The following is a 12,836-nucleotide window of genomic DNA, read 5'->3' as shown; positions in this document are numbered from 1 at the left end:
AGAAGCATTGAAGGTTTTAAAATCAGTCAGTCAGTCAATAAGTCTATAGTGTTGTGGTAGTATTATGCAAGTTTGTGTCATATAAAACAATAACTTGGATACAAATATTTTAACGTGTTATACTTATAAATATTATAATATTTATTACTCGTTTATATAGGCCTACATGTAGTTATAATCACGCAGAAAGTTTTACAAACGTCTATTCAGTGTCTCAACCATCAATGCAACACCCCTTCTGCCCCTTGGTTATCTGCTGTTCTACGTGAACACTGTTCTAAGCTTAGAGCTATACTGAAAAGGTGTGGCGCAAATCCAAAAATACTACTGACCTTAATGTGTATCAGTCACTCCTATCTTCCTTCTCTGCTAATGTCTCCACTGCTAAAATGACATACTACCATAACAAAATTAACAATTCATCTAACTCTTGCATGCTTTTTAAAACATTTTCCTCACTTCTTTGTCCTCCTCCTCCCCCTCCTGCTTCATCTCTAATAGCTGACGACTTTGCCACGTTTTTCATTAATAAAATTAAACACATCAGTGCACAATTTTCCACACCACAGTCAAGCTCATATCACCACCAAACATACACTCATTTACATCCTTCTCTTCACTCTCTTAGGCAGATGTCTCAAAACTCATCCTTTCTTATCACCCTACTACTTGCCAACTTGATCCTATTCCATCTCATCTACTTCAAGCCATTTCTCCTGCAGTTGTACCTGCACTCACTCACATCATCAACACATCCCTCCATACTGGTGTTATTCCCTCATCATTTAGACAGGCTCGTATAACCCCACCCTCAACCCATCTCTTTTAGAGAACTACAGACCAGTTTCCCTTCTTCCTTTAATTGCAAGAACACTTGAACAAGCTGTGTTCAACCAAGTCTCTACATTTCTCACACACAACAACCTCCTTGACAGCAACCAGTCTGGCTTCAGAAGTGGACATTCAACTGAGACTGCCTTGCTCTCAGTTGTTGAGGCTCTAAGACTGGCAAGAGCGGAATCCAAATCTTCAGTACTTATCCTGCTTGATCTGTCTGCTGCTTTTGACATGGTTAACCACCAGATCTCCTATCAACCCTACTGGCAAAAGGCATCTCAGGAACCACACTTCAATGGTTTGAGTCTTACCTATCAGATAGGTCCTTCAAAGTATCTTGGAGAGGTGAGGTGTCCAAGTCACAACATCTAACTACTGGGGTGCCTCAGGGCTCAGTTCTTGGACCACTTCTCTGTCTACATGGCATCATTAGGTTCTGTCATTTCGCATCTCAGCTTGTCTAACAGACATTTCTTGCTGGATGATGGACCATCACCTTCAACTCAACTTTGCAACACAGAACTGCTTGTGATTCCAGCAAACCCATTGTTTCATCACAATTTCACCATCAAGTTAGGCACATCAACCATAACTCTTTCAAAAACAGCTAGAAGCCTTGGAGTTATGATTAATGATCAGCTGACTTTCTTAGACCACATTGCTAAAACTGTCCTATCCTGCAGATTTGCTTAATTCAAGAAGATCAAGCCCTTTCTTTCGGAACATGCTGCACAACTCCTTGTTCAAGCTCTTGTTCTGTCCAGGCTGGACTATTGCAATGCCCTTAGCCATCTTCAAGAATCGGCTTAAAACCCATCTCTTCCATCTTAATTTGACCCTCTACTTTAACACTCACTATTCTAATTCTATTCTTTAAAAAAAAATGTAACTACTTTTCTAATCTTTTTGTATTCTATTTTCTTTTCATTTATTTTGGAGTTGTGTGTGTGTGTGCTTATATGTATATATATATATATGTGTGTGTGTGTGTGTGTGTGTGTGTGTGTGTGTGTGTGTGTGTGTGTGTGTGTGTGTGTGTGTGTGTGTGCATATATATATATATATATATATATATATATATATATATATATATATATATATGTGTGTGTGTGTGTGTGTGTGTGTGTGTGTGTGTGTAAAGAGCTCTAACACTAGCTTGCTCTATTCTTTTTTTATTCTGTTTTGTTTTTATCTATTATATTGTTTAAAAGCCCATGCTACGTGTACTGTGTGTTAACCTAACTGAGACTTGTTATAGCACTTATATTTCATTGTTCTTTTTGTTGTTTTTGATTACTTCCACTTGTAAGTCGCTTTGGATAAAAGCGTCTGCTAAATGAATAAATGTAAATGTCAATGTAGCCCAGTGAATGCTTACTTTCCTTCCACGTCATGTGATTACATGTAGGCTATACTTTTTTTGTCCCCAATACTACACAGAGTTGACACTTGGCAAACGTAATGGCACTGCGGCTTTATGCAAACAAATAAAACTGAACTCTGTTCAACATGGTAAATATTGTACCAGGAAGTTGAAAGAGCAGTGAAAACAGCAGCGTCCAGTCTTGTGTTCCTCATTCTGTGTTTGTACGAGTCGCTTCAATGAGAGTTACAAGCGCGCGCTCATTTCACTCAGAGACTTTTCCTTTTAAATGAGAGTTAACCACTATTTCTGACATTTGACAGGTGGGTGAACTTCTTTCCTTGTTTGTTTTACTATTGTACATACTTTCTGACAGTCTGTTGTGCTGGTGTTACAGTATAGGTGTAATTTAACGTTTCTCCTGTGTTGTATCAAGATTAAAGAAGCTGTACCCCGTAACGTTACACTTTGCTTTTCTTCCTAATGTAGACATGTTTAAATATCGATTCAACGCGATGTAAATGTGTTTTGATGGAACAAAACTTACAGCTGCCAAAATAGAAAATTCCTGCTAGTCTAATAATTTTCCTGAAGTAATCCGCTGGCTGTAAATTCTGAATAATTATTAACTCAATAGTTTTATATGATCACTTTGACCGCGCAGAATGAGTTTTAGAAAGATTCACGCACAACATTACAAACCACAACTTTCCCATTGGAAAGAGAAATCACTTATGAGATCTCTTCGTTTCTTCTCTATCGCAAAGAGAAGGAAATAATTTATCCTGCTGCTTAGATACGTCTCTTAAAAAAAAAACAAAAAAAAAACAAAAAAAAACTTTAATATTTTCACGTCTCTTAGATTTTACACAGTTTCAGACGGCATCTAAAAATGTCTCAAACTGGGCTAGATTTTCTAAGATACCATCCTGTCAGAGATTTGATTATGAAATAATAATTCTCAGTTACTACATCTAAGATCAAGATATCTCACATTTTAATCTATTTTAATTTCTCCTAATGAATGCTAGGAAAAACATCAGAGATAAAGTTCATGGTAAAATGAAACAATTGAGAAATGTATGTTGTCATCATCAAGCTTGACCGTTGAAATTGCATCAGGACGTATCTGTATTTCTGTCAAATATTGCATTTAATTTCCATTTTACAGTTGAAATGAAAAGATCATTTGAAATATCAACTTTAGTAAAGGTCAGGGTTTCTCACGGCATGCTTCCCTCTTTTAGTTTTTTATTGTTGTTTTTTTTTTTTTTTTTTTGCTGAGGTGGTGAGTTTTTACACCATGACACTTGAACCTGAGTAGTTGCAGAGACGCCCTTTTCTTTATTTTGTTTCTCAGATATTAGGCCTATACACTAACTGGCCTTCCTCCAGCCTCAGGTTTCTGTATCTGCAGGCTACAAAAAACAGAGTTCAATAGCCTAGATGAAGTTTCATCATTCAACAAGATAACCTCAAGATACATAAAGCATTTTTATATGTGCAGAATATAGGCTGAAACTCAGAAGTAGTTGAGAGGTCTTTTGTGTCTCTGTCTTTCCTGTCTTACTGAAAACCATAGAAACGCTGGCCAGAGAAGGAAGTGTGCATCTCCAGTGGCCTGCTTGCTCTTACATTAATCTACCATTATAGCCCTGTTACAAGTTTCCTGCTGACATCTAAAAATACTGTCTCATCAGTAGAGTCCAGCCGCAAACATGATTTCAGCCTAGTGTTCTTTAGCCATTTGACCAACTTTAATGACATCTCACCTTCAGGAAAGTGGATGGCACTTTTTACCCGTACCTCTGACATCACATGGATTGCAGGCTAAAGATAACCAGAAAAACATGTATGTTGCTTTGAGAGATATTGCATTATCTGTTGTGGAGTTTAATGAGAAATGTTATCCAAGTACACAGACTTCTTCATGGATAGGAAAGGTTTTTTGGCTACTTTGAGTTCAAACGGTGGTCAAAAGGCAACAGTGTCGAATATTTCCTGAAATATCAAAAGATGCAGAAAGAATTGGCAAGCAATCTTGACAGAATTTCCCAGAGGGAGGGCAATGCTAGGTCAAAATGTAGGATATAATTATGTATAAATATACATATATTTATTAAATCATAAAAAAAGTTTTGGCATTATTTTAGAAATTCACACTGCCATCTGTCTCTTCTCCTATATATTCATTATATCCATTTCTATTTATATCTATCGTCACTTTGTAGAAAAGGAAATGAAGTAATTCAGTGTTAGCTGCTCATTGACTGAAAGTCCATTGGCCAAGAGATTAATGGTACATGCATTTCCTCCTGATAGTCCTGTTGCTGTTGCTTTGGTAAAGCCGGCATCCAGCATTTATGAGAATGATTACCTTTCCCTAATATACTCAGCTGTGAGAATAAGCAAAGGACATATTTTTTTGCAGGGGAATTCCTTGTTTTTTTCCTGTGAAACTCTAACCTTGATTAGCTCTCCACCATCTTGGCACATGAATTGTATTATATTTAAGGGGGAATTGCTTGTTTGCTATAATGTGTTCTCCTGACCTTCCGTTGGGTTTTCCAATCTGCAAGTACTCCTTTTACCACGTTGAGAGGGTGTGTTGTTATTATTTAAAGGGAAAATTGTTATTTAAATGATGCTTCTTAATATATATTGGCTATCTTATGCCGAGTGACTCATTGCTTATCGACAGCTGACCTATTTAGATGAGCACATATCACATCAGTTCTCTGGGACTTCGGCCTGGTTGGTCATGAATTTAGGTACCACATGAATTGTAATGTGCTCTTTTTCTTTCACTTTAGTTTAAAGACTAAAAAGAGCCTTTAAATGTTTTTTTTTTTTAATGTTTAGCATGGAACTGTATTCATCATGAAATATGGCTTTTAAACAAAACGAAAAAAAAAAAAAAAAATCCACTTCCCTTAAATGAACATACATAAATAACAACCGTACATTCTCATGTGAGAAATATGGATCTTAAAAATTGAAACAGAGATTAAACAACTTTGTGTGTTTATATATAATACTTATTATTATTATTATTATTATTATTAATTAAATTGTATATTTACTCATGTTTTTTCATAATTTTTAAATATATATTTAAATAAATATTCATAATAAATATTGTTTTCGTTTTGTAGTATAATGATTTTCTTTTTCAAAAAGCAGTGATAAATAAAACAATCATTTTTTGTCAAATATTCAAATGAATAAATATGAATATATACTGTATTTAAATTAAATAATGTTTTTTATTGTATCTGCTATGTAAAAGTATCACTGTTCAGGGAAAGAGCATGGGTCTGGAATCTCCCCCGCATCAGTTGGGTTAATTTGAATTATCTCTACCGAAACGGTGACGTCTATATTTACAGTCTTAGTCTTATTGTATAGGCATAATTATGTAATGCACTGTAGAGTTATTTTGATGTAAAAGTGTTTCACGATTGAGGTTTGGTTTGTTTTGATGTTTTGTTTGAATTTCTGTTCATATTTCATTAAATGACAATGGTCAATCTTCTTCGTGCAGGAAACATGGGTTGTAAAAAATCCAAGTTGGACGGTGACCGAAATGGAGGTGTGCTTGAAGGGAACAAACAGCAGCCAGTACGTACTGACCAAACTGTATATGTGAGAGATCCAACCTCCCATAAGCCCAATATAGTAAGTAGTGAGTAGTGATGGGGGGAAAACATCTTGTCATGTTAAGATCACGTTGGCTGTTTTGACTTTCATAGACTCTAAAGAGAAGGGGTTTTAGTATACCTTTAAAACACATCCATGATTATATCATGATTATACGAAATGTTTTATTTCACAGAATAATCCGACTCCAGGCCTTTTGCCTGGTCAGGTGTTCCAAAATATGGAAGGTAGGTCTGATGAGCTTTATTCCACATTCTGATGCTATTGTAAAACTGATTTTATTTATTTATTCATTAATTTATTTAATACAGAGAAGGACAAAATAGCCATTGCTTTGTATCAATATGACGCCATTCATGCTGATGATCTGGGCTTTAAAAAAGGAGAGAAGTTAAAAATTCTTGAAGAGTGAGTGAATGTCATCATCTGTTATTTCTAGTCGCCTGTTATTGTTGCCCTATTTGAAGTGTGATGTTTATTGTGAGGTGTGATTTTTTTTTTTCTTCAGGCACGGAGAGTGGTGGAAGGCGAGGTCTTTGACCACAGGAAAGGAAGGATATATTCCATCAAACTATGTTGCAGAAGCTGACACTATGGAAACAGAAGCGTGAGTGCTGTAACTATACATATATGTTCAGCTTTGAGCCCTTTATCTTATTCATCTTGGTTTGTCTTGATTTACCATGCATGCAATTTAGATGGTTCTTCAAAGATATCACACGGAAGGATGCAGAGAGGCAACTGCTGGCACCTGCTAACAAACCTGGGTCCTACCTCATCCGGGAGAGTGAAACCTCAAAAGGTGCACACTGTCTCCTAATGTCCTTTCTGGCAAAATAAATGCTTGGTGTAATCTGTTCTGCATTGTTGTGAACAGGAAGTTATTCACTGTCAGTCAGAGACGTGGACGCTCAGAGGCAGGATGTTGTTAAGCATTATAAAATCAGATCGCTGGATAATGGAGGCTACTACATATCTCCAAAAATCACATTCAGTGACATCAGCAGCATGATAAAACATTACCACAGTAAGTCCTAAGGATGCCAAAAATACGCGTTGATATATTGTGTAGCTGCCTAAATAAAATGTACTGCATGCTTTAATATTAAATGTTTCTCATTTATTTATACATGTAGAAATGAATATTAATGCAAATAATTAATTACATGTACTGTATATGTGTGTGTATAGTCACTTTAATAAAATGCATGTTTTATCTATACATATATTTAATGCATTTATACAGGTATTGTTATTTATTTAAGTTTAAATATTAGATATATATCTATATAATATGTTAATTGATGTGTGTTTATGTATGGTTTGCTAAAATAAGAAGGATGCATATCATTTTGACACAGAACAGGCAGATGGATTGTGTCGAAAACTAGAGAAACCATGTGAGAAGCCCAAAGCACAGAAACCTTGGGACAAAGATGCATGGGAAATCTCTAAAGAATCCATAAAGATGGTGAAGAAGCTCGGAGCAGGGCAGTTCGGAGAGGTGTGGATGGGTGAGTTAAAGATCTGGAATTTGCCCCGAAGTCACAAACATTCATTTAGCCATGGAGTGTTTCCTCAATCAGAAGTCCATTACGTGTTCAGCTTTGCTAAACTACGCCAAAAGTATTGCTCTCGCTCTCTTCTTTATGGTCTTGTTATTCAAATTCTCTCCGTCTCTAAGATCCCCCAAGCGCTTGATCAAAATCCCCGCTGTTTTATGGGCTCTTCAGCGGGCTTAGAAGTGGCGTCCTTCAGTGTTCATATCGGTTAATCAACCTTCTCTGAACATGTGTCGGCTTTTTGTTGTTATCTAATTCTTTGAGCCATAAAAGCTTTGACAACTCGCATTCAAATCTCGAGTCTTCCTGCCGTGGCTTCTGCCTGGCATGAATGGCTCCCTTGTAGCTCGGACCGAAAGACACAGACGAAACTCTTATCAGTCAGATCTGAGGAGGAAACTGCTAGGATTTGCATTTGGATTTCGTTATTATTCATACGCCTCTTTCCCTTTCAGCTGACATGATGAATTGCAGGAAGCGGCCTTAGTAAATATACAAAGGCCTTGTTGGTGCCTTAAACACACTAGAAGTCCGTATGATGACCGATGCACTTGACAGAAAGGCTTTTTTCTGTTTGGCTTGTGACTCACTTTGTTACGTCTCAGCAACATTTCAGACAAACTGTTAGATTGCATCAGCTAAGATGCACATTCAGGCATCACAAGTCCGGGAGATAATTAATATGCAAACCACTTTAAAGCTCTGAAAGTTGTCTTTAATTTTGAATGATGAACAGGGAAATGGCATTTAAGTGGAACAAGGGATAAGCACACGGTGCAAGTTGTGCAACATGTCTGGTGTCTGTTAACTTCCCCGTGGTCAGTAACGGTCCTTCACATCCTGGCACCGTGTCATCACTTCTGAGAAATGTAGTTTATGGACAGCTGTGAGTTGCGTAAGATCCCTGGTGAGAAAATGTGAGGATTCGGAGGAGTCGGTTCCTAAAAAAGGCTTTTCAGGACCGACTGACGGTTCCTACATCTCTGCTGATGAATTCTCTGTTCCATGGTTGCGTTTCGTGCTAGACTCGGCCTTTAGTTCGCTGTTTTGTGGCTGGACTGCGACTGTGGCATTGGAACAGGAAGATTATTTATAACCACAGTCACAGTTTTAATTGTGCTTTCTTTTTGCTTGCAGCCTACTATAATAACAGCACAAAAGTGGCGGTGAAAACGCTGAAGCCGGGCACAATGTCAGTGGAGGCTTTCCTAGAGGAGGCCAACCTGATGAAAACCTTACAGCACGACAGACTCGTGCGCCTCTACGCTGTCGTCACCAAAACTGAGCCCATCTACATCATCACTGAGTTCATGGCAAATGGTACAAGAAACACATACTCTTTAAATGAAGAGTTACAGTTCGAGAAATCCTGAAGAAAATTGTATTCTCAGTGACTTTCTTTTTCTGCAGGAAGCTTATTGGATTTCTTGAAAAGTCCGGCTGGCTGCAAAGTACAGTTACCGAAGCTGATAGATTTTTCGGCACAGGTAAAAATCCCTCCGTTTCCGGATTCTGGGGGTAACTTTTTACGGGTTTTTGCGTCATAAGGCTGACATCACTTTTTCCATTAGTAAAAAGAGGAACAGATTCTCTTGTCTGTGCATATTTAAAACAGAGAATTATCAGTCAGTAATTTTCTCAAGAATGAAAGATCTCATTAGATTTACAAAACCGAGTTTAAGATAGAATTTCTGTGTCATGTGACAACCGGAATATTGATGATGTAACGTGTGTTAATGATTTGGACAAATGAGAAAGAAAAAAAGACTGGTTAAAGTATTTACAGTCATAACCAACTGTTTCAAAAGTCAATGCTTTTAATTGTCTTTTGAAGAAAAACAAAAAATAAATGTAAGGAAGAATGTTTCTTTTCTCTATGAGTCTTAAGGACGTTAAAAGATAGCCTAGAATCTGATTTCTTGTGAAACAGCACTAAATGGCAAAACTGCATATCCTGTTTCAGAGAGTGAAAGAGGATGCCAATGGGGAAGTGAGACAACACAATTTTCCCTTTGTTAAAGCAGCTTTTACTCTTCGCGACTACACCCATTTCTGAAGTGAAAAAAAAAAATCCTGCTTATTTACTATGATCCACTCCACTAACTGGCTAATTCAAGTCCTCACACAGATGTGTGTGCATATGCTCTTATGTTCAAAAGTTTTGGGTGTCAGAAATCTCTCATGTTTACCAAGGCTGCATTTATTTGATCAGACATACAGTAATATTGTGAAGTACTATTACAATAAATTTTCTCTATTTCAATACATTCCTGTAATGGCAAAGCTGAATTTTCAGCCGTTTTAAGAGAACAGGTGCTGATTTAGTGATTCTTTTCTTAAAAGAAGCAATGCTGGAAACAGTTGTGCTGTATGATATTTTGTGAAAACTTTGTATAGGATTCTTTGATGAATTCAAAGTTCAAAAGAGAGCATTAATTTGCTATACAAAATATTTTGTAACATTATAAATGTCTTTACTGTCTTGCACATTCAATTTATTGTGTCAGTGTGTTCAGTTTAAAATATCTTCAAACTGAGTGTACTGTATGTTTGTTAGTGTCAGCGATGCTGAGTTTGTGTGTGTCTCTGCAGATAGCTGAAGGTATGGCCTACATTGAGAAGAAGAATTATATCCACCGAGACCTGAGAGCAGCTAATGTTCTGGTTTCAGACAGCCTGTTGTGTAAAATAGCTGATTTTGGCCTGGCCAGAGTAATTGAGGATGACCAATACACAGCCAGAGAAGGTGAGTGTTTGACACCTTTCCGTGGTTTAGCGGCATATTGGATGGATGAGTCATTTTCTACAGCAATACCGTGTCAGACTGCGCTCCTGACTGTGCCTGCTAAGGCTGTTAATCATACTGATATTGTGATAGTTTTCCTGCATCAACAGATCTGATTGATCTGTGTGAATTTGTGTGCTCTGTGTCTCAGGAGCAAAATTTCCCATCAAATGGACGGCACCCGAGGCCATCAACTATGGTTCATTCACCATCAAATCAGACATGTGGTCCTTTGGGGTTCTCCTGTATGAGATTATAACATACGGGAAAATTCCGTATCCAGGTAATAGAATTGTGTTAATGGCACCTTGATTACATTTGAGTTGAGCTAAAGCATTTCAGTATATTGAGAGCTAGCAGCAGATTGTTTTGTCAGGACTTTGTCGACATCTTCTGGTCAAAGGGTGTTAGGTACTTTAAGCGTTTCGGTTTCGCTCCGTTTGAAATTTCTGAAACTGTGAATTGTGTCCTTTCTGTGATGCAGATGTTATTGAATGTAATTGTAAAAATAATGACTTGCATCCTGAGCACTCATTGGTTGAGAAATATATTTAGCTCTATTTTAAGGGAAAACACTATAAAGGCAAATAGGTTTTATTCACTGGTCAGTTTTGAGATTTTGGCCAATTTTGCTTTAATTACATGTCTTCCTTTAGACTGGTGGAAAGAGTATAAAAAGTATATATTTAATTTATTGCACTGAGCAAAACATCTCCACTTTTTCTAGAACTTACATTAACCGAACTTTACCGTTTTCTTCCTTTTTGTTCCTAAAAACATAACACATTTATTCATGTATTTTCTGATTAACGGAGATATCCAAAATCCCCTTTGTAACGATCTTTAATATGTCACAAAATGAAACAAGAATTTTGAACCTGGCTTTATCCAATGTTACAGTTTCTGCCTTGAAAATGTATGCAAATGAGTGCATATTTAATTATATAATATATCAATTGCATATTTAAAAATAAAAATAAAAAAGTTTTGTCATCTTGTACTGTGATTAATCAACTAGGAAAGTATGGTGATGTCTATTAGTTAAAATTAGTCCAAACACCTGTGGTGTCTTGTCATAATCGTAGACAAAAATACCTTTCTGAAAATATTCCTTGTGACATTTATTACTCAGTTTTTCCTCTTTCTCTCTATCAGTCCACTTACACTTTCACTACTTTCTTTTTTGTGCCTCAGGCATGAGTAACGGTGAAGTCATGAACTCTGTTCAGAGAGGTTACCGGATGCCCCGTCCTGAGAACTGTCCCACTGAACTTTATGACATCATGACCACGTGCTGGAAGACTAAACCAGAAGACCGGCCCACGTTTGACTATATTCAGAGTGTACTAGATGACTTCTACACAGCCACCGAGGGCCAGTACCAGCAGCAGCCATGAGGACGCAAACTCATCCGTCATATCTTTGTACTGTTTCAAGATGATCAAAAGATCTATGAATCGATGTTCTAATATGTAACTAATAATGGGATCAATCTGCTTACTTATGTGTAAGCAAGGTTCAGATTTTCTATTTCTGCTTCAAATTGAAGTTTGAACAGCCTGTTTTGCTCTTCACATTCAGATTTCAATGGCTGCATTTCAATTTGTAAATAATTATATATTTCAAAGTAGCCTACCAAAGTTTAATTGTTAGTTTTACACATCAAAAAAAAAAAAAAAAAAAAAAAAATTAAGCTAGGGCTTTGCAAACTGGAGTCTGGGAGCTACTATAGGGTCCGCAAATAAATTCAGAGCAAATAAAAGATTTTACTTTAAGGGCTGTCCAAGGAAGGATATTTATTGTAAATGGAGCTAAACCAATACATTTGAATCAAAATAATGTTGTTGTTGTTGTTTTTTTATTTTTTTCAAATGGAATGAAACATTTATAAATGACATTATATCTCTGTCCATGTGTTTTTGTAAGTGGGTGGGACCCTCGAAAAGGATCATCATAGTCTGAAACCTCTGGTTTAAATTAAAATAGTTGGATGACTAAATGAAATCCAGACACTGTAAACCACTGTTTGTTTGTTTGTTTTGGTTTTTAATAAAAAATAATAACATTTTAATAACAATATTGATAATGCTACAATAATGAACAGTGACAGAGGGCAATATTTTGTAATTAAGTAAATTGCTCGGTCTTTGATTAGCTATGACTGAAATGCTTTGTATATTTTAAATATTTTGTACATTTGTACATTATCTAGAAACCTAATAAAGTTAATCTTTTGTGATTGATAACGCAGTTCTAGGTTTTACAGACTTCTATATTAAAATACATATGCATGAAATACAGAAGACATAAAATACAATGCTACCAAAACTAAGGATATTACATTAAATTGTTTATCTGATGGGTCTTTAAAGGGATAGTTCACCATTCAAATTCTGATCTCACTCAACTCCCCCTCAATGTGTTCCCTACCCGTATGATTTACTTTCTTATGTTGAACATAAAATAAGAAATTGTATATAGGTAATCGAACAATTGATGGCCCCCAGTGAAAAAAAAAAAAAAAAAAAAAAATATATATATATATATATATATATATATATATATATATATATATATATATATATATATATATATATATATATATATATATTAAATATCTTTTTTGTGT

General features: G+C 36.1%; 1 protein-coding gene across 1 annotated transcript; it reads left to right on the top strand.

Annotated features, from left to right (window-relative positions):
* Positions 1–2,359: 2,359 nt before the first annotated feature.
* Positions 2,360–12,457, top strand: LOC128029302 (tyrosine-protein kinase Lyn). Its single transcript, XM_052617002.1, has 13 exons — positions 2,360–2,523; positions 5,745–5,878; positions 6,036–6,087; positions 6,172–6,268; positions 6,369–6,467; positions 6,559–6,662; positions 6,738–6,887; positions 7,222–7,374; positions 8,560–8,742; positions 8,833–8,909; positions 10,015–10,168; positions 10,359–10,490; positions 11,402–12,457. Exons 2-13 carry the CDS (start codon positions 5,750–5,752, stop codon positions 11,602–11,604), a joined length of 1,533 nt encoding a protein of 510 aa, XP_052472962.1. The 5' UTR covers positions 2,360–2,523; positions 5,745–5,749; the 3' UTR covers positions 11,605–12,457.
* Positions 12,458–12,836: the final 379 nt, after the last annotated feature.

This window comes from Carassius gibelio, chromosome A2 (assembly GCF_023724105.1).
Source record: "Carassius gibelio isolate Cgi1373 ecotype wild population from Czech Republic chromosome A2, carGib1.2-hapl.c, whole genome shotgun sequence".
In the NCBI taxonomy this organism is placed as follows: Eukaryota; Metazoa; Chordata; class Actinopteri; order Cypriniformes; family Cyprinidae; genus Carassius; species Carassius gibelio.
The sequence above is the reverse complement of the archived record's forward strand: the minus strand, read 5'-3'. Positions and strand labels throughout refer to the sequence as shown.

Bases quoted from the DNA above. Each gene is read 5' to 3' on its own strand.
- LOC128029302 (XM_052617002.1), top strand. From the start codon at position 5,750: ATGGGTTGTAAAAAATCCAAGTTGGACGGTGACCGAAATGGAGGTGTG. The intron at 6,888-7,221 runs GTAAGTCCTAAG...ATTTTGACACAG, and splicing joins CATGATAAAACATTACCACA to AACAGGCAGATGGATTGTGT. The intron at 10,491-11,401 runs GTAATAGAATTG...TTTGTGCCTCAG, and splicing joins CGGGAAAATTCCGTATCCAG to GCATGAGTAACGGTGAAGTC.